Consider the following 22,008-nt stretch of genomic DNA (forward strand, 5'->3'; position numbering starts at 1 on the left):
TGTTTTGGTTGAAATGGTTAAATTACTAAGGTTTATTTTATTATGTCTTGAATTGTGTCTACATTCTTTTTGCTGTTTTCCTATTCAAATTCTTGACTTATAATACACCTCTGCACATTGATGTTTTTATCTTTTGAACAAGGTGATCATGATAGCTCCACATTGCCTAGAATCAGTTAACTTGTTTCCTAATAAATTCGTTTCTCTGATTGTCATTAATATTCAAACAGTTTGCTTAGTGTGGTTGCCTAGATATGCTGCCAGGGGACCTGGAATATATCTCACCAGGACCAGCTGTAGCATTAATATTTCTGTTCTGACTCCTTCTCCCTGGTCCAGGGACCAGCTTCCTTTCTTCATCTTCATCAGAAAGTAGAAACCTATGTATCTGCCACATTCATAATGCTTTTGGCTTTTCTAAGTGTGATGTGGAAAAAAAAAATAACGTTGGGGGTGAGTTCGTAGCAGCTGTTTTACCACGTTCCTGTGAAAACGCCTTCAGGCCCAGACGGCTCCACTCAAGCCATAAAAAGACCTTCAGCCCTGGTAGATCTGCCTCGGCTGATCTCCATCAGAATGTGGGGTTCCAGACTCAAGCATAAGAAACCCCTGGGGGTGCTGACTGCTGAACTGTACCACAGACCCAAGGATTCTGTCCATCTAGGGGCCCAAGGACACTTCAGCAATATTCCAGTGACTCTGCAGAGCATTTTTGGGGTTTTAGAATTAGGCTCATTTCTTTAAAAAAATCTTTTTCTTAAAATTGTAGCTGGATGGCCAGTTTTGAGGAATGCTATATAGTGGGCCGGGTTTCTGAAGTCCCTTCCTTCCCACCTCTTGGATTCTAGGGTTTTTTTTTTTTTTTTTTTTTTTTTTTGGATTATATATAATATATCTGAATCCATGGAGTTTAGGTTCAGTACAGAGATATTTCTTGGCATTTTATCTCCCTACTGAAGAGCCTGCAAAATGAAGGGTTATGTTAAAATATAGAAAATATGTGTGTAGAAGCTTTGGTAACTTTCTGGAGTTATTCTCTGCCAACTAAATAAAACCCCAGTCCACAGTCCACCATCTCTCCCCATGAATGGTCTCTCCCCATTCATACCCTCTGGGCACAGTTTGCTTGGTTTTATGAGATTAGGACCGAAATGGGTTCATTTGTGTAAACAGGAGCAAGAGAGGAATGTGCCCTGAGAATTGAGGTAAGCCTCAGACCTGAACGGAGGGCTTGGAACACTGAGACACAGAAGGGCTCACTTATGGGTGGAACAGATAGACCTTTTGTGATGTGACTTTAGAGGAGACAACCAAATTTCTTTAGTGGAGTCATGGTGCCGAGGACAACTGCCAGAGCCTCACGCCCTGTAAGGTTAAACTTAAAGATGGACCTGGAAGATGATTCCTTAAATTCACTCTATTACTTATAAAGGATTTCCATGAATGTTTCCTGAAAGCTGTTTTAACATGTAGGGGGAAAGCTACTATAGAAAGTTGGAGTGAGGGGCATCTTGGTGGGACAGTCAGTTCACATTTGGGCTCAGGTCACGATCTTAAGGTTGGGAGACGGAACCCCACATGGGGCTCCATGATGAGTGTGGACTCTGCTTGAGTTTCTCTCTTCCTCTACCTCTGCCCTTTCCCTCCCCTGTGCTTGCTCTCTATCTCCAGTAAATAAATAATTTAAAAAGAAAGTTGGAAGTGAGGGGAGAAAATTATGCGAATGAGGTAGACAGCACAAAAATAGGTAGTTGGCACCATGACCATTCTTATTCAAGTTATCTTATTCAATAAGCAAGACACACCACAAAATTCTGGAGAAAAACACCTGAGTACGTGGCAACCTGAGCTAATGAAAGAATAGAAATTTTTGTGTAAAGTTACAGCACAGAGGCCTGACAAAGCAAATGCCACTGTGTGCTCACAGTTTAGAAGGAGGGCCTCAGGTTCTCACTCAGAGGTGACTTCACGTCTGACTGTTAAATGGTAAATATACATTTAAACACGAGCACGGAAATCTCTCCAAGAGCTTCTCTAAGAGCTGCCTTCTACACTGGGAGTTTCCAAACAGGGATCGTGTGAGAGAAGATGTCAGACCAGCATGGAGAGCAGAATCTTAAAGAAACATCTTAAAGATGAAAAAAACTTAAAAAAAAATCAAAAAATAAAAATCAAAGCCAGATAGGAAGGAAGACTCAAAGTGGACAAAAAACTTCGGGAAAGACTGTCAATCTAGACAGTCTACAGAGGTCAAAGAATGCATAAGAGGTAGGACCTCGCACAGGCCATGGTACTTGGGGACATTTCATAAACTGTCATGGAAGGAAGATAGAGAAGTCGCGGTTTTTTAGCAGAAGCTCCAGCTATCAGAAAAGGTGGTGGGCTATGAGGTATATTTTCATGACTAAAAGGTAATGGTCTAAACCTAGAATCCAAACAGAAAAGCGTATTAGTACTTCCTTTCAGAGACCTATGCAGAAGCACAACTCAGGACACTAAAGCAGGTGGCTTGGCCCTTCAGTAAACATCCAAGGACAATGTGACCCAGGCTAGAAACGAGGCACAAAGGTGGGCCTGGCGGGGCACTTCTGCTGAGAGTTCAGGACCAGAAGAGCCTTGAGGCAGTGCTAGCAGCTTCTCTCTTCCTTTGCAGTAGTGCACTTCCTGTCTCAAATCCCTCTTTCTACACAAAGTCTAATTTTGCTCTAGAACCACTTGTGAATGTTGAAACGCAGTGAGCAGGGTGAAAAAGAGGAAGTGAGTTAAAGAGGAAGTAGGAAGAGAGCAGCATACAAAGGTCTTTTGCTGGAGGCATTTTCTCTCTCTCTGTTCCTACAATGTGGCTCAAGGAAGATGCCCAAATTTGACATCAGGTTGGCTGGAGTCATGCTCTCCAATTTTCCCTGGGGGATGGGGAGGGGGTACAGATCTTTCGCTGTATCTTTGGGTGGACTTTATTGGTTAGTAAATCTTGAACTCCAGCAGCAAGCATTTCCTGCATGCTTTGTCCGTGTCAGAATGTGGCCGTGAGAGAAAGACCCACCCTACCAGGCCCTTAGAAACTTACAGTCTGGTAGCAGAGGAACAGTCACACAGGATTACTCAGAGCAGGGTGTTAGGAGAGTTCTTAACAAGGAAAAATATTTGAGTAGGTTGCATTTAAGCTGAGACCTAAGAGTAAGATTTTGCCAGTAACAAAGAGAAAAGGTGAGGGTTTCAGGCAGAAGGGAGCAGCACATGCAGAAGCAGTGATGGTTTCCAAACTGCAATACGGGAGGGCCTTATGGGCAGCAATTTAAGTGGTGGGCTAGAAGCTACTTTCACATAGCTTTTGGCATAAGAGCTACAAAATATGAGTGGCGCATCTCAAAGGAAAGATGGACTCAATGCATATTATAACAGATAAAGCACCCCGAATCTCCTCTTGTGCTACTACTGTGCTGGAACCATGAGACAGGTCAGGCCTATCTGAAGACCCTTGAGAAGGCAATTGTGGTACCCGACCATAAAACTCATAAGAAGCAGCTACAATTCAGGTAGGGCCAAGGAGCCTTGTTGTGAAGGTTACAAATTGTTGATTTTATCCCAAATGTAATGGGAAGCCATTAAGGGTTTTAGGGTGAAGAGTAATATGATCCAATCTTATAGTTTATGATCACTCCAGCTTGGTAGAAATGGATTAGAAGGGAAAGGAGCTAACAGTTGCCGAGTTTCTGGGTGGCCTTGTCCCTGAGCAATACATGCGCATCCCTCATTTAATTCTTACAACGGCCCCCCAAAGTGGGGGGACTGAGGCCCTTCGAAGTTATACAAATTGTCCAGCATAACACTAGGAGAAGCAAAAAAAAAAAGGTGTACAATTTGTTTTATTATTGTGGAATTAATGCATGGGGCATACCGATAATATCTCAGTGATTGTTTGATCGTAAAATTCTGTAAGTTAGATGATGGCCATATCCAGAATGCAGTGATCACAAAGGGTTTATACGTGTTTTTGCAGCAAGGAAGTTCCTGACCCTGGCTGCTCTTCCAAAGGATACTGGATACAGCCATGTGTGATTAAAACTACTATAGAATTTTGTTCTTAAAACCTTTCTTAACATTGTTAAATGTGCAAAAGACCTCTTTTCACTGTTTTGATCTCTTTTTCAGGTTGTTTTCCAGACAGTGGTTGGTAGGAGTGAAAGAGTTTTATTATTTAGAGCTAAGTGAAGCCGAGATATCCCATTCCCTTAGAAAGCACCAAAAAAAAAAAAAAAAAAAAAAAAAAGGAAGAAAGGAAGGAAAATGGTAATTGACTTGACAACTATTTTTGTAACACCACTTGTACCAATCCACCTGCTTTATATTTACTTGTGGTTATCTCTTTTCACTAATGATTCTCTGAAAGCATACACTAAAGTTTGCTCCAAAATACTGTCCTGGAGACGGTTGGAGTCTGATTGCCAGGGCTCTTAGAGCCAACAGCTGTTTCTAATAACAGTGAGCGCGTACAGGCTGAGGGACTACGGAGACCCTGCCATAAGCATGAGTACCAGTGGCTACACAAGGCATGAATTACCCTTGAATATAGTTGCCTTTATAGTCTGATTATGCTTACCCCTGGGGGAAACCCCACTGAGACTGCAGTTGTACCAACCAGGCTACAGAGACATTGCTCCACATCTGGGATCAGTTCCCACCCAGCCCTGAGGTTCTTGGTTGGGTATTCCTTTGCTCCTTTTCATATCACCCCTTAACAGTATCTTTGATTATTAACCTAAGAGTGTGTGCACCCTTTTGCTCTTGTAAAACTGCCATGTGCCAGGCTGCTTATAGCTTTTGTCCAGTCACTGAACTTAAAACATTGTTCAACCTTGTTTGATATTTATAATGCATCACCTGCAATTCCTATAGTACCTGTTGGAAACAGAGACATGCGATCCCATCAATAAGTGTCTACTAATGTCCAGATGAAAGTTACAACTGCATATAACCTGAATCACATGCTCAGAATCACAGTTCAGATCCGCCTTTGAGATCATGTAGGCCAAGCTTCCATTTAACAGATGTGGGAACCGAGGCACTGACAGGTCAAGGGATTTACCCAGGTCAACCAGCCAGGCAATGGCCAGGCTGGAGCAAGAATTCTGGTAGCTGTACTCTTAGAAAGTTCAGAAAGCCTTTAGAGATCTATATCCATTATTAAACTCTTTCATATAGAAACATAAATTTAGTCCTCAGAATTGGACTTAAAATTTGTTTATTGGATCTCTTACTGTACAAGGACTTGATTTTCCTCTCAACATTTGGGAAGATACTAGGGAGTACACACACTTAAGGTACTTCCCTTGGCCCATATCACAAATTATTGAGAACAAACCACAGTTATGAAGGAGACTAAGTTTATCTTCAGAATGTCCACCTTTGTTTCTCATCCTCTCGTCTCTCTTTTTTCTTTGGTATTTCTCTAAGTCTTGCTGGTATCTTAAGATCTGTATTCTAGGGGCGCCTGGGTGGCTCAGTGGGTTAAGGCCTCTGCCTTCGGCTCAGGTCATGATCTCAGGGTCCTGGGATCGAGCCCCGCATCGGGCTCTCTGCTCAGCAGGGGGTCTGCTTCCTCCTCTCTCTCTGCCTGCCTCTCTGCCTACTTGTAATCTCTGTCAAATAAAATAACTAAAATCTTAAAAAAAAAAAAAAAAGATCTGTATTCTAACCTATTCATTGGCCTTTGGCTTTCCATTCTTACCACTTAGGATAACCCCTTACGTCTAGACCTTTCCCTACCTCATTTCCTCCTCTGTCTACATAAACTTACTTCTACAGTATATACTATCCTCTCAGTTTCTTCTCTCAGGTATGATGTTAGCAAAGCTCATATCAACATACATGGCGCCTGTCTTTGCCTATCATGAGATGTGAAGCTATCACTATTTCAGTCACTCTCTTGGATTAAAATCCTATTTCTAGAAACCTCATTAAAATGTAAAGAATGTTATCTGGGAGGTAAAATCCATGAAGGCAGTACTGTGTGAAAGCAATACACTCTGCTAGAAACAAAATTTAAGCCTGTCTCTCCCAAGTCGTAAGCATTTTCATTGTGCCATGCCTCTTTCAGATGTAGAATGTAACAGCATCTGGCGTTCAATACAAGTGTAGCTAATAAAACCGAGGCTATGGGTGACTGGGTATTTTCCCCCCATCTGAAACACATAGGTTACTGACTGTGTAACGATAAGGTTAATTTAAGGATGGATCATGAAGGCATGTTTTTTATTTTTTTGACTCAGATTACATTCATCAACTTTGGAGTTAGTTGTGGAAATAAGAACCGCTGGTCAGAAATGGCATTCAAGGAGCGCCTGGGTGGCTCCGTGGGTTAGGCCTCTGCCTTCAGCTCAGGTCATGATCTCAGGGTCCTGGGATTGAGTTCTACATGGGGCTCTCTGATCGGCAGGGAGCCTGCTTCCTCCTCTCTCTCTCTGCCTACTTGTGATCTCTCTGTGTCAAATAAATAAATTTTTTAAAAACGGCATTCAATTGAAAAAGCATAAAATACGCTTATTTGAATTCATGCATTTAAATATTTGGACATATACTTTTGAGTAAATGGGCATTTTATAGGCTGACCTTTATAAGTGCAACCAATATGATTGTTTTCTCTATGATCCAATGTTCTTTCTCTCACCTTCCTCTCATATTAGATGGAATAAGTAGGATAGAATGTTTTGCTCTGACAAAAATAGCCCACGAATAGGGGCCCCTGGGTGGCTCAGTCCATTGAGCCTTTATCTTCAGCTCGGGTCCTGATCTCAGGGTTCTGGGATGGAGCCTTACGTCGGGCTCTCTGCTCAGTGGGGAGTCTGTTTCTCCCCCTCATTTTCCCTCTGTGTTCTCCCTTCTCATTCTCTCAAATAAATTTTTAATAATTTTTTTTAAAATAGCCCACAAATCACAGATGCTTAAAATGACAAAGTTTCTTTCTCTGACCTCAGAGACTAAGGTAGACAGAATGGCCACCAGCTTTAAGTATTAATAGTTACAGTGGCATAGAGAAAGACAGAAAATTATGCATTGGATTTTTAAGCTTTTAACATTTCTCTGGCCAAAGCAAGTTGCATGGATACATCCAACTTTAAGAGAGCAGAGATGTGCAATTTAACACAGGTAGATACTGGAAACACTTAGTAGAGAGTGTTAATACCACTTCAGATTACTTAGAATTCCCTGAACCTACAATTTAACTTATTTCTTTTTTGTTCTTCAAAGAATGTCCTTGTCAATCTTTATGTATCTGGATTTCTACCAGTAGCTACCTCCTTCCTAGAATATTTCATAATCTCCCTGATAGAATTCATTTCCAGATCTTTATCCTTTGAATATACACATATATGTAATGTTTATAGCATCTAGACTAATATATTTTAATTAAGAGTTTACGTTTGTCTGAGTTTCATCTACCTCATCAAACCAAAAGACTATGTCTTTCTTACTCCTCTACATAATCTTAGCTCCCACCGTGGTGATTGGTGCCTGTAGATAGTCACTAAAAACAAGACGTCCATAAGGTCAGTTTGAATTTTTAATAAATTTCTTCTTCTTTGTGAAATATAGAGGAGTAATTTACTTAAGAGTCAAATAAAATTGTGAAAGGTTCATTTTTTCTAATAATTTCCTTTATTTTCTAGCTAACAAACTCCTATGTTACATTAATTGAGCCTCATTTCAGTTATTAAAATGATGTTATTTAAAATGATGGTGGAGAGGCACCTGGGTGGCTCAGCTGGTTAAGGGTCTGCCTTCAGCTCAGGTCACGACCCCAGGGTCCTGGAATTGGTCCCACATCCAGCTCCCTGCTCCGTGGGGAGCCTCCTTCTCCCTCTGCCTCTGCCTCTGCTCCTGCTTGTGCTTACTCACTCTCGCTCTCTCTCAAATAAATAAATAAATAAATAAATAAAATATTTTTATTTTTATTTTTTATTTTTTATTTTTTTAAGATTTTATTTATTTATTTTACAGAGAGAAATCACAAGTAGATGGAGAGGCAGGCAGAGAGAGAGGAGGAAGCAGGCTCCCTGCTGAGCAGAGAGCCCGATGCGGGGCTCGATCCCAGGACCCTGAGATCATGACCTGAGCCAAAGGCAGCGGCTTAACCCACTGAGCCACCCAGGCGCCCCAATAAAATCTTTTTAAAAAGAGAAAATTTTAAAAAGAAAAAAAGAAAATGATGGTGGATATGTTGAAAACAAAAAGATGTACATCCTCCTGTCTAGCTGGAAGAGAGGCACACAAATAATTACAGTAATGCAATAAATGAAGATACTACCAAGTAAGCCCTGATACAGAGAGGAAGAACCTTTCAACTCTGCCCAGAGAGGTCAGGGAAGGCTTTCCAAAGGAGATGCCATTTGAGCTGAGTTCTTAGAAAAGACAAGGAATACCCCGATGAGATTAGTAAGGGGCAGTGGTAGTGGTAAAAGCCACAGCATCAAGAAATATGTGCCACTTTTAAGGCAAGTCACAGAAATATTGAGCAGATTACTTAAAATCTCTGTCAATTTTCGCATTTACAAAATAAGATTGTACGCAGCTGCCAATCTCAAATGGCTGTTATAAGGGTAACAACTGTTATGAAGGTAAATGTGTGGTTATATGAGAAACTGGAGAGCATCACGGAGATGTAAGATGGAGACCTTGAAGGGTCAGTGGAATGTGGATGGGTAGAGGGAAAGGGACTCAGGGCATACAAGACGGTAAGAATGGTGTAAGCAGACTCCAAGGAGAAAAGTCAGCTAGGTGAAGGAAAATGGATAATTTTGGCAAGAGTGGAGGATAGCAAGTTGAAGTTCAAACACTAACAAATAAGGCACAAGTATAGAAGTCCAGCAGAAAAAAAGATGGTTGACTTAATATGGCTCAATACTTTTCTGTTGGGAGAGAATAGAAGCAAATCTAGGGTTACAGAAATGAGTCAGAGTCCACACTGGGGCAAGCTTCTTAATGCTCGTTGTATCTCCCACTCTATCCTTTAAATTATGCAAGGCTATCCTATGTGGCCCTCAAACAATATGCAAATAGGTGAAATGTAGATATATAATCTAGATATATAATAAATGTTAAAAATAAGAGAGAGAAGCGAGATATTGTAACTCAAGGTAAGAAAGAGAAGTGATAAATTGTAACTCAAGGTAAGAGAGAGATGGAGGGACTCCTGGGTGGCTAAGGTGGTTAAGCAGCTGCCTTCGGCTCAGGTCATGATCCCAGCGCCCTGGGGATCGAGTCCCATATCAGGCTCCTTGCTCGGCAGGGAGCCTGCTTCTCCCTCTGCCTCTGTCTGCCTCTCTGTCTGCCTGTGCTCACTCGCTCTCTCCCCCTTTATCTCTGACAAATAAATAAATAAAATCTTAAAAAAATAAAGAGAGAGAGAGACGGAAATAATCTCATACAGTGTGATTTTGAATCAATCAGGATGTCTTAATGGAAACCAGGATTTGAGATGATTTAAGGGCATGTATCACATATAACAGGGCAGGTATCAGAATTGGCTTCTGTTGGCCTTGGTATGTTGGGTTTTTCTTATGCTAGTTCCTCTCTTTGGTAGCAAGACAGCTGCAGCAGTTTCATGGGGAATGAAATGTTCATGGCTGGCTAGGACTAATCTGGAGTAGAATATGTGCTGGGGAATAAAGCTTAAACAGAGTGACATTGCTCTGACATTGCTCAGGACAGGGGAACTTGGGCCAAATTATTCTTGCAGATGTTTTGTTTGACTAGTATAGTGTTAAAAAAAATTGAATGAGTTGCTTACTTTTATAAATCAGAAGACTTTATTCTGTAAAGCAGCACCTCTGCTCTGTTACTCCCTTTTACAAATCTTACCTGAAGGCAAACTGGTGGCTTAAAGTTTTCTAGACTTATCCAGAATTTTCCTATCTCTTTGCTTTTGTTCCTGCTATTCCCTTCTCCAGAATGCTGTTCCCTGCACCGCCAAGTGGAAATCCCACCCACCCCACAGGGCCATGTCCTCTGTTACACCCCCCAATCCCCCACCCTACCCCCACCCCCATCATGAAGGCTGATCTAAGTCCACAAACCAGATAGCATCTTTTCCTTCACAGAATCCTTCACACTCTACATATTGCTCTTGTGTCTTGAGTTATGGTTGTTCTATTTGCCTTAGATCATGCACTCATTTGTTTTGAGAACTTTCCAGGTACCACCAGGCACTGGGGCCTGGTGTACAAATCAACAAGAGCAATCTTGATCTTAAAGGGAGTAAGGATTTAGGGAGGCCTTCTAGGCAGAGGAAACAGCAGGTTCAAAGATCCAGAGGTCAGACAGAACCCAGGCCAGGTGAGAAACTGCAGAGTTCAGCATAAGGAAGAAATCAGCTGCAGCGCCTGGTGGCTCAGTCAGTTAAGTGTCTGCCTATGGCTTGGTTCATGATTCCAGGATTCTGGGGTCGAGCTCTGTGATGGGCTTTCTGCTCAGCGGGGATCCTGTTTTTCCCTTTGCCTACTGCTCTCTCTTTCTCTGTTAAATGAGCAAAGTCTTTAAAAAAACAATCAGAAGATTTTGTTTACTTTTAAAAATCACATTCCTGCATTATCTTAAAGAATACAAAGGTCTAGCTAACGGTGCCTGCATTCCACTTAGCTAAAGCTAGCTAGAGTACATTACTTACTTCCCCTCTAGACAGACCATTCCAATTCTCATTTACTAGAGCCTCATCCTTCCCTAATGCATTATAACCTAGTCTGTTTTACTCAAGTTATCTACTGTGCCTTGCACTGGGGAAATTATTCCCAAAGATTTTTAAGAGCTTTGTGGTGTCTTGGATCCATAAACATATCTCTTTTAGGTATTTGTCCAAAGGCTCAAGAGAATAGAAAGCAAGGAGAGTGAGTTTTTGCCAATTCCACTGTATTAGTTGAGTGAATTTATTAGCTTATAACTTTCATAGCCACAAAATTTAGCAATTGACACCTGTCCCAGTAGGAATGTTACAAAGATAAATAGCTTAACTCCAAAGAAAGGAAGGATATTTCTTTATCCATATTTTATTAATAAAAGAATTCCTTCCATATTTATGTTTGAGATAGCCAAGAACCAAATAATATTTTTAAGGTTTTCAGTTAAACATTAGTCACTCGTAACTTTCATAAAGCCTAATATGGTTTCAAGGATATTGTCTGTTGGTTGCACTCTTTAAGTATGTTTACAGAGTAGCTGTATTACTTACTAGTTGTATCAGCCATCATTGATTAGGCAAAGTTTGATAAAGTTTAAAAGGAATCATTAAAAAGTGAACATTGGATTATAATATTATATTATGTATATGTATATATACATATACATATGTATAATATTGTTAGAGAAAAGAAACAGCTTTCAATATTATAATAAAGCTTTTCTTTAATTATCTTTTAGAGTTCTCAAATATTTTTTATAATCCATATTCTCATGGTGGCCAACTCATCTTAATTCAAGTTGGATGATACATCAGTTAACCTAAGTTATTCTATGGTAATAATCCCTAAATGGAAATTACTTACAGGAAGTTTTCTTCTCTTCATGTTATTTGTCATCTTCAACTTCGTTTCGTCCTTCTGGGACCCAGGTGAAGGGGCATCCACTCTTTGGGACATGCCATTCTTGTCATACAAAGGAAAGAGAGTTGTTAGAACTGAGTACTATTAAAATTCCTGGTCAATGTGGCACGCATCACTTTCTTTCATATTTCATTGAACAAAAATTAAGGCAAAATGCCAAGCCTTTCCTTCAAGAAGGTGAAGAGGTAAAGTCTTCCCACTGGAAGGGACATAAAATATTTGGGAATAGTAATTTGATTTACCATAGAGGCTATTTTCATTCTCAAGAAGGTATCCTTTTGAGTGACTTTTGGAATATTTATAAAATCCTCCCCCCTTTTTAAGGTTTTTGCTTATTATACAAGCAAGACTTTTTTATCTTTGAGATGGAGATGGGGTTTAGTCCAACTTAGTATTTCCTATTATACTACAAAAAATAAAAATTAAAATTACTTTGAAAAATCAATAAATATCTAGGGAACACGTGAATAGAATTGTGATCTAGGTATAACCAATATTAACTTTATAAACCGAACTAATTGAAATCTTCACTCTATCCCTCCAAATGAAGGAAAATAACTCATTACCACCCGATTCTTGTTCCAGCCATCAGGAGACCCACAAAAAAATTTCATGTAGTTAGTATTTTGGATGAGACCATTCAAGTAGTTTCTTCAAACCCGATGAAAATCTTATTTTTGTGTGATGTCACAAGAAAGAGATGTTTCATTTACATAGGTAGCAAATAATAGATTTTTAGACTTAATTATATATGAAACATACATTTTCTTTTTAATCTAGCATTTCTTCCTGTAGTACTTTTTAAAAGTTATTTGTAAATAGTTGGTACCTTGGGCACTGAGCCTAGCTTTGCTTAATCTTACTGTCTTTAGAGCAGTCTATTTCTATTTTAAGATACTTTGGTAATTATTGGTTTGTTTTCTAAAAATGGAGTAAATGATCTCATTTTGTGGAGCTAACTTCTTCTTAAATGATATTTTATGACTAGATGGTTTAAAACAACTTTATCTAGCTTTTGATTAGACAACAGATGTTATCTAATCAAAACAGATTAGACAACATCTAATGTTTCGACATTAGATGTGACAACAGATGTGACAACGAAATCACACTGCACAAACAAAATTTATTCACTCATGGAATATTTATAGCTAGCATTTATAAAAAGCTACTGGTATTGTTCCAAATGGTTTAGATATATTGATTCACTTAGTTCTCACAACCTTGTGAGATAAGGTGTTAATATTATCACTGTTGTATAGATGAAGGATCTAATACCTACTTTAATACAGACGTTAAGTTCAGCTTTTGAATAATAAGCATGTTTGACAAGGTTTATCAGCAAGACTAGGAAGTTGGCCAATTAATGCAGGAAATAGAACAGAAGAAAGGGAAGTAGTAGCAGAAGCTGTTTAGAGGTTTCCTGAATCCTACTCTATTCTCTTAATAGAAGAATTGCAAACAAACAAACAAAAAACATAGTCAATTCTTTTAAGCTGTTAGGCAAATTATTTTCTACTTAGCTTTAGGTCAACAAATAATCTTTTAGTTCTTGTGAAAGGCAAAATCTGGAACTTATGCATAGCTTACATTATGATCTTGAAACATTAGCTTTTTTTTTTAATCTTCAAAGGGAACACAGGAACTCAGGAATTGTTCTTCTAGTTAGAACACAGACAAAGTGCATAAACTCCAACTTTTCCTTTGGATCGTTCATTACCTTCTCAATAGCTATGGGACCACAGCCTACTGTGGGATGGCTGCACTTACCTAGGAGCGAAGAGAAGTCTATGAGTAGGTCTGACAATCCAGCCACCTGTTAATCTGGAGACCCATTTTCTCTTTTGTAGATATGTTGGTGGACTATCGTATGTGTATAAAATGTTTTTACAGGGATAGATTTTGTTTTATATGTTGATGTTATTTATTAGGCAAAGAATTAATCTAATGGAAATAGTAATTAACTCCAATTCATGGTTACCCGGTTGTCTTTGATTAAAAAAAATTATAAGATAAAGGAATCAAACGAGAGTATGAATGAGTCACATTTTTAATTTTATTTATTATAGTTTTAATTTGCTGTCTATAACTTTCTCATGGTTTTCGCAAAGCAATTAAATTTCATGACTCTTTAGTTCTTTTAAATGTTAGGAGTAACATGTGTCCATTTTTATGAACTCATCCCTGAAAGTAGAAACTCTAGACAACAATCCATTATTAGGTTTATTTTCCACATTTGTTAAGTATACTTCAAAGTATTTAAACCTTTTAACATTAGAATTTTCATAGGAAAATTAGAGAAACTAAGAGAAGAACCAGGAGGAAAATAAGAATTGGATTTGTCAATAGCTTGGATGCGGGACACAGTCAAAACTGATAACCAGTCACACCTAAGAGGTCATACAGTATTCAGGTTTGTGCCATGGGTAAGTCAGACTGGTAAGGTTAGGCAGGGCTGGTATTTGCTACCTTTCTTCCCAAAGTTGACGTTCTTTTTCCTGAATGTATTATTATTATTTTGACTCTTCAAATTTTAGTGACGGGTAACCTTAAGCTGTAATAAAAGCCCTATAAATAATTTGCCAGTGTTTCAACTTTTTTTTTAAGGCACTTAAGTGATTGACACATGATAGCTTTTTCTAGGTTCTTCCAGTTGAAGAGCAGCCAGAAAAAATTTAAATATGGCAAGACTCTGACATGTCAAAGGTCACATAACCTTTAGGTACAGCAGATTTTCTATTAATCTAGTGCTTCATTTTAAGGTTCATTAGATGACTCAACCTGGTGATCCGTTAATGATGTCCCTGACAAACACACCCTTCCTGTGTCTTAAAGATCACCGCACTGACCTTCGTGGGTCTACGCACTGCCAGGGCATAGGTGGGCTCGGAGAAACCCCGCGCTTTACCCCATCCTTGGCTCTTTCCCCACAGTCCAAAAGGATAACCGGGTGGAGGGACGCGAAGCCGAAGCGATTCGAGGGGCCCGGACTCGGGGGCTCGTATTTTAAAATGATGCAGAAAAGCGAAGAGTATCCACAATTTTGCTTTCCAGCAAAGTAATGTTCGGGGAATCCCTGCTGTCCAGAGACATCTGGGGGGCAGCAGCGTACACTAAAACCTAATGGTTTCCGAGGCCAGCCGTCCCCCGGCGTCCTCCGCCCGCGCCCGCGCCGCCCCCAGCCGCTAAGCCGCAGAGCTGAAAGGCTTTTGCTCATTTTTTCCAAAACACTCCGCATCTGGGCGGTGGCCAACCGTGGAAAGTTTCACGTAAATGTAACATTGGGAGGGAGACGACGTTCGTCTGGGGCTGCCTTCCCTGGACCGCGGCCACCCGAGGTGTCGCCTCACGCTGCCGACGCGAGCCTGGACCGGCCCCGCTCCCGCGGCCCAGACGCCCCCCGCGGCCCACCCGGCCGGCTGCCGGCCCCTCGGCCTGCCCGTCGGTCTCCACCGCGGCTTCGAAGCCCCCGAGTCCGGGAGCCAATCCGCTTCGTAAACGCCGCGACCCCCGGCTCCCCGGGTCCCCACGAGCGCAGCCCCGCGGCGGGAAAGCACGAGGAAGGGACCGGCCTGGAGCCCCCCCCCGCCCCGCCCCGGCTCCCACGCCTCGCACGTCAGTCCGGGTCCCCTCCCCAGCCACCCTCCGCCCGCGCTCCCTCCCCCGCGCCGACTCCGCGCGCACCCGGCGCCGAGAGGAATTTGACTGCTCCAGGCACCAATCAGGAGAGAGGTCGAGGGGACGAGCCAATCGGAGCGGGGAGAGGGGGCAGGACGCCAGTGTCCTCCCGCCCCCACGAGGCTGAGCGCGGAATGTCTCCGGCCCTCCCCTGCGCCTCAGCCTCAGTGCGGAGCCCTCGGCCGCGGGAGGAGGAGCAGCAGCCCGCAGCCGCCGAGGAGCCGCAGAAGCTGCGAGAGCCGGAACCGAAACCACACCCACGTCGCCGCTCCCGTCCTCTGTCGCCCTCTCGGCGTCCCACCCAGGCCGCGTTCCGGAGGACGGCGGCCGCCCACTGCCCGAGCATCCTCCCTGCGAGCGGTGCTGACTGAGCCGGCGGCATGATGCGCCTGCGGGGCTCGGCGATGCTGCGCGACCTGCTCCTGCGGCCTCCCGCCGCCTCCTGCGCGGCTCTGAGGCGGGCGCAGCCCCTCGCCACGCAGTGCCGGCGTCCCCGAGGCGGGGGACAGGCGACCGCCGGCCCAGCGGCCGCCGCGCGCCTGCACCCGTGGTGGGGCGGGGGCGGCCGGCCGGCGGGGCCCCTCGCGCGGGGACTGTCTAGCTCCCCGTCGGAGATCCTGCAGGAGCTGGGCAAGGGGGGCCCGCAGCCGCCGCCGCCGCCGCAGCAGCCGCAGCCGCAGCCGCAGCCCGGGGCGGCGCCGCCCGCGGCCCCGTCGGCTCCCGGCCCCAAGGACGGCCCCGGGGAGACGGACGCGTTCGGCAACAGTGAGGGCAAGGAGCTGGTGGCCTCGGGCGAAAAGTGAGTGTCTGCGCCGGGCGGGGGCGGCCTCCCCCTGCGCGGGGCCCGGGAGGGGCGGTGGGGCGGGAGGGGAGCGGAGGTTCGAGAAAGAGAAAGAAAGAGCTGCCGGCGGCCTGCGCAGGCTGCGCCATGTGATTCGGTCCGGCCCCGCCCGCGCCTTCCCTGCCGGCGCCCCTCCGCGAGGCCCCCACTTCCCTTCCCCGCCCCCGGCGCGGGCCGCCCGGGAGGAGCCGCGCGGGGGCCGCGGCGGGGGGCTGGTCCCCTCCTCGTCCGCCCCCCCCGGGCCCCCCCCCGCCCGGTCCCGCGGCCGCCTGTGCGCGCCGCGTGCGCCGCTCCCCGGCCCGCGGCTGCAGCACCTGGCGCCGGCCCAGCTCTCGTGGGTGATGCCCGCGATCCGCTCGGCCGAGTGACACTCGGGAGGCGGCGTGAGCCCGCCCGCGGCCCTCGCGGCTCCTGACTCGTCGCTCCCCGGCCCGGGTTCCTTCCCCGCGCCGCCCCCGTCGCTCGCTGCCGCGGGCTCCGTAGCAGCCCCGCGTGGCAGAGCGTTCGTAACCTTTCGGGAGCGGCGCCTCCCGCCGCGCCGCGCGGCCCTCGGGGCGCCGGAAATCGTGTTTTCGCAGCGAGGGGAGGAGAGCCGTGGGGCCGAGACGGGGCGCGCCGGAGGACACTACCTGTTTGCCCGGCGACCAGCCTCGGCCTGTGCGGTGGCTCTCGTGAGTGGGTGAATTTTAAAAAATAAAGATCCGAATAGCCAAGATGAAGCAAGCGTGACTTGGTAAAACACTGGACAATCCGAGCCGCGTGGCCCGCGCGGCCGAGCGGTCGAGGGTTGTCATCTGTGCCGCACGGCAGTTCCCACCCGAACGCGGTGGCTTTTCCTGCGCAGTGAGGGAAGCAGTTCCTTGGGTCGTTCGTGTGACGTGAATGGACCCAAACTTTGTTTTCCATGTGAGTGGAAATATCTGTAGCTTTCTTCATACTTCCCTGCTGGCTGGCGCGTCCTGCCGCCAGGCGACCTCTTCAGCCTCCCTGTGACTTAACGTTGCACGTTGTCTCCAGCCTCAGATCACCTTAAGGCAAACTGAAAGTGCCCTTTGATTTTTGTATTTTCAGTCTCAGGCTGGCCTAATGTTTCCTGTGATTGAAGTTGGCACCTTCCTCAAACATTCCAAGCTCAAGTTTTCCCAGACTGAAAAATGTCACGTAAACAAACAAACCCACACATTTATGGGGAAAATTTGTGGTATTCTGTGATCATGATTTTGTGCCACAAAGTAGCTGGAGGACCATAGACAGGTCATTTAGCATCTTAGATGATTTAAATCCCTTCAAGGTCCAGAAGGCTAGACTTCTGTTAAATTTTGACCTCATGTTTTTTAGGGAATAGCATGTGTGCTTAATCTCAGGTGGAACTCTCTGGTACCTTATCACCTGGTTTACGAGACTTGGCACTCGTTTCAATACCTGAGCCCGGAGTTACGGAATCGCAAAATGCAACTGCCAGCATTTAAAAGTTGTTCTTAAGGCTGTAGAAGAGAGCAGCTTTCTGTTGAAAATGTCTTCCAGTCTGTGTCTCCTCAGTGGCTTTAGTGTCACTCTTTTTTTTCCTTTTTGTTAGGTAGGAAATTGATCTTCTTTTGTGATTCACATGTTTCCCAGAATTTCTAGCTTCATTGTCTTCTGAATAAGAGATGATCTCTTAGCAATAACTTTCATACACTTTGGCTAATACTTACGACAGTGATGCATAAAAACTGTCGTGTACTATATCCTAATCACCAAAGAAAACCGATCTAGAGAGGGAATCCTTTAAGCATATTTGCTCAGATGCCCCGGGAGTTTGAATAACCAGTAAGATACTCTTGTTTACCTTAGTATAAAGAAGTTTATTTTTCTGCCACCAAAGTTAGTAGTAATAGCTAGACGGGCTCAGGAACAATCCAAGTATATGATAATCCTGAGAGCTCTCAGTCAAGGATTTAAAGAGTGAACCCCAGCTGCCTTTAATCTGTGTATAAAGTTGAAGAGCACTGGTCTCAAGATTGCCAAAAAATTTTTAAATCTTATGAAAGATTCAATTTCCTGAATGCTGTGGTTTCCAAAGGTAGCTTTCCTCCTTCGACTCCTTCGATTTTGCCTTTGTGTGATAAGCATTTCTGTCATTCTGGAGGTTAGCCTCCCGTTGATCCCGTTATCCTTTCTAATGCTCAGCTTCCAAAGCACAGTTTTCATCCCTCAGCCAGCCAGCCATCTGGAATGCCAGCACTCGGGACTCTGCCAGGTTTTATGGGGGATTATTAAAAGAAATAGCCATGTGAAAATTAAATGAGTTGACGTTTTGTAAAAGGCTCAGGACAATATTTGATATGTGTTAAATACTACATAAATCTTTATTAAACAAGAAATTGCTTCATTTATTTTAAAACATGACAAGGACATTGACCTTTGAATTTTAGGCTCACATATGAGAAATTTCTTTTGTTTTTTTAATTTCCAGAAAAAATTTCTCTTGAGAAATTATTGTACTTACATAAAACTACTTGATTTGCATTGTTTATCTTTTTAGCTTGTATACTCAGTAAGCTCAGAGTGAATTGAATAACCATACAACTTTAATTAATAAACACGGCTGAGCTATTTCTTGTACCTACTTTACTTGGTCTTACTATATTTTATTTACCGTATTATTTTCTGGAAAGAGGTGGGATATAAGCACATTAACCTACTTACATTTTTTTCCGTCAGATTCTTTGAACCAGTGTCATCCTAGGCTATGCCATCTCCTTCAACCAACTTCAGTCTGGTTTATTAGCTTAAGATTTAAGATTTACGTATCTTAGAGAAAATGTAATGATCTTCGCTCAGTTTTGACTGTAGTATACTAATTTTTGTTGCTCTCATTTCATCATTTTGAAAACCACTTGGCTTGGCTCTCTTCATTTTTTAAATTGTTCTCTTTGCTTTCCTGGCTCTGTTTTGGATTTGCTCACTGAGTAAACCCTGAGGTTAAAGCCTTTGCTTCTTTCCCACTTGTCTGTTTTCTCAACATGTGCCTTCTCTCAGCTTTGACTCTCATGGTAGTATTTCATCTCTTATCCAGACTCTTTTCTTACATTTATCTCCACATGTTGATGATCCAAATTTAAATTCTGTGCCCCCATATTCATTCTTCTGTCCCATTTCAATCTATTTTGCATACTGTTCTGAGATTAATTATAGAGTTTTAATTTCAAACTACCACTCTCCTTCCAGACTGGAGTGAGCATTATATCAAAATCGCAAACCATGCTGTCACATGCAATATTCTGGATCGACCTTAATGCCAAATGCTTGCCCATCATGGACATTTTATCATACTGTTCTCCATGCTTCATGTCTGTAAAGCTCAGAAGTGGGTATCCTATCTTAGTAAAGAGTAAAGAGTGACAAAGGGCTAGCAGGGTGGAATGAGGGACGTTTTTGTTACCTTCTGTTTGGACATTTTATTGTTTAATTAGAAAGGAAAAAGATATAACAAAAGGACTAGGCTGGGAAAATATCAGCACATGTATGTTCTTTAGTAAGCAGGTAATTCATTCAGGGTGTAATACTGACGATACAGGAAACAGTATTCCATCAAAACGATGAGCTCATTTTTACCCTATCAGATGGGCAGATGTTAAGTTAAATCAAGTGATGTAGATGGTGAGGGGAATAGGAACTCTTACATTGCTAGTGGAAGTATAAATTAGTTCAGCTATTTTGGAGGGTGGTTTGGTAATATCTGTCAAAAACTGCATACCCATGATGCAGTTGTAATTGAATGTTTGCTCATCTGCATGAAGTCATGGCCTTTAAAAATGTATCTTAAATATGCGGAGTTAAAAATATATTAAGGGGCAGTTGGGTGACTGGGTTGTGTGTCTGTCTTCGGCTCAGGTCATGATCTTGGGATCCTGGGATCAAGGCTCCCATGGCCTCTCTTCCCCCACAGCACCCTAGCTTCAGATTGTGTGACTTATTTTGGTAGTTAATATTTATTAAATGGAAAGTGAGGGTCAAAGTATCATTGAATCATATGCTATAAGAATGAAATCTCCGAGTAAGATTAAATGCCTAGGCATTTCAGCAAACATTGAATTGGGTCTATACACGGTACTGATAATGAAGTTGAGACAGTATTTGCCAGATATAGATCGTTTCAAAGTGAAAGAACCTCTCTGAAATAGGTGACAAATTCTGTCATCCTTTAATAATGTGTTTGCTTTTCATTTGTAAAAGTGAACATATATATAATTCATTAAAATTGAGATTGAAATTATATTTAATTGGGAGCTTTCAGTGAACCCCTCTGATTTTATTTGTGGTTTCCTCTATTAAAATTTTTTTTTAAATTACAGTTATCGGTGAGTTTTAGTTTACTTTTAATGGCCAGTTGTAACATATATTATAACATTATTTGCTGTCTAATGTTTATATTAAACCACATACATCTATTTAGTCATGAATGTATCTGTGGTGATCTGTAATTAACAAATTACATACTGCTTATTAATCTTTAGATGAAGTTCACTGAAAGAGCGTGAGTTAGATCTTGAGCTTTAGCGTCTTTGAGTTTTAGCCTCTTTTCAGGCTTTACTGTTTACAAAGAAGTCTGCCTACTCAAAATCAACTAACTCAGGAAATGACTACCAAATTGAATTCAGGTTTTTTTTGAAGCAGTAGGTAGGGAAAAGTAACAGGTAGGAGGGGTACTATTTTAATCTGAAGAAGCTAAATGTCATTTTCAAGAGAACTTTGTTGAATACATTTGTGGGTTTGAGTTTCAAAAAGTTACTTGAAATAAGCAAAAAGATATATTATTTCCTTGTGATTATGAAGTGAAGAAAAACTGAAAGTCTGATTGTAGGTTTTGCATTCTTTGAGGAGCTCGGTCTTTAAATCCTGTATAAATCAAGGAGTTGCCTGTTGGCCTTTTCACCTTTTAAGTCATTTGCTAGTAAGAGGAATGCTTAAGGAAGCTGAGTGAACAGATATATTTGTAAAAATAGTTATTAATTGTTGATATCTCTAAGTGAGTTAAATAGCTTTTAGGTAGACACTAAGATTTTATCCTTGGATCTGCTCAGGTGTAAAACTGCTTTGGTTATGAGACAGGGTGCATGCAATTAATTATTGTACTTGGTAATTTTTCTGGCCACCTACAATGTGGTATGAGTATGTTAATGTGTTGTCTTGGTTTCCTTTGGGAAGTATTCTCTGGTTGGTGTGTAACATTGCTTACTGAGTTCTAAAGAAATATTTGTAGCGAAAGCAATAATTTAACGTGGAACTATTTGATATTACATAATGGACAGTAAGTTGATAACTTTCAGGATTTGCATATATATTTTTGCCTCCTAATTTCCATTACAGACGTCTAAAGATTTTTTAACATTTATTTATTTTAGAGGGGAGGGGCAGAAGGAGGGGAAGATAGTCTCAAGCAGATTCTGCGCCGAGTGCGCATTCCAACGTGGCTCCTCATGGGGCTCCATCTAATGACCTTGACATCAGGACCTGAGCAGAAACCAAGAGCTGAAACACTTAAAAGTGTGCACACAGGTGCCCCTAAAAAAGATTTCATTTATTCGAGAGAGAGAGAGCACGCGCGCACATAAGCTGGGGTGGAGCAGAGGGAGAGGGAGAAGCAGCCGCCCCGCTGAGCAGAGAGCCTGATGCTGGGCTTGATCCCAGCACCCTGGGATCATGACCTGAGCCAAAGACATATACTTAACCAACTGAGCCACCCATGTGCCCCTAAAAAAGATGTTTAAATTGTTACTTTCATGAGGGTATTCTGAGTGACATGGGCACCAAAGATTCTTGGTGAGAGTTCTTAGGAATGCAGACTTTTTAAGAACAGTTCTTAAACTATGAAACTTTAAATATATTCATACATTTTTAGGCACCTAGGCTGAG

At 42.7% G+C, this 22,008-nt stretch overlaps 1 protein-coding gene across 2 annotated transcripts in view; it reads left to right on the forward strand.

Annotated features, from left to right (window-relative positions):
• Positions 1–15,398: 15,398 nt before the first annotated feature.
• GLS (glutaminase) overlaps positions 15,399–22,008 on the forward strand; it is a 79,054-nt gene continuing 72,444 nt past the window's right edge. The window contains exon 1 of one of the 2 annotated variants that reach the window (XM_059393080.1): positions 15,399–16,068. In XM_059393080.1, coding sequence (XP_059249063.1) covers positions 15,650–16,068 — 419 coding nt within the window. In that variant the 5' untranslated portion in view covers positions 15,399–15,649. The remainder of the gene's footprint in view (positions 16,069–22,008) is intronic. The other variant, XM_059393079.1, reaches the window with a different exon arrangement.

The sequence above is a fragment of the Mustela nigripes genome, chromosome 3, assembly GCF_022355385.1.
Source record: "Mustela nigripes isolate SB6536 chromosome 3, MUSNIG.SB6536, whole genome shotgun sequence".
Lineage (NCBI taxonomy): Eukaryota > Metazoa > Chordata > Mammalia > Carnivora > Mustelidae > Mustela > Mustela nigripes.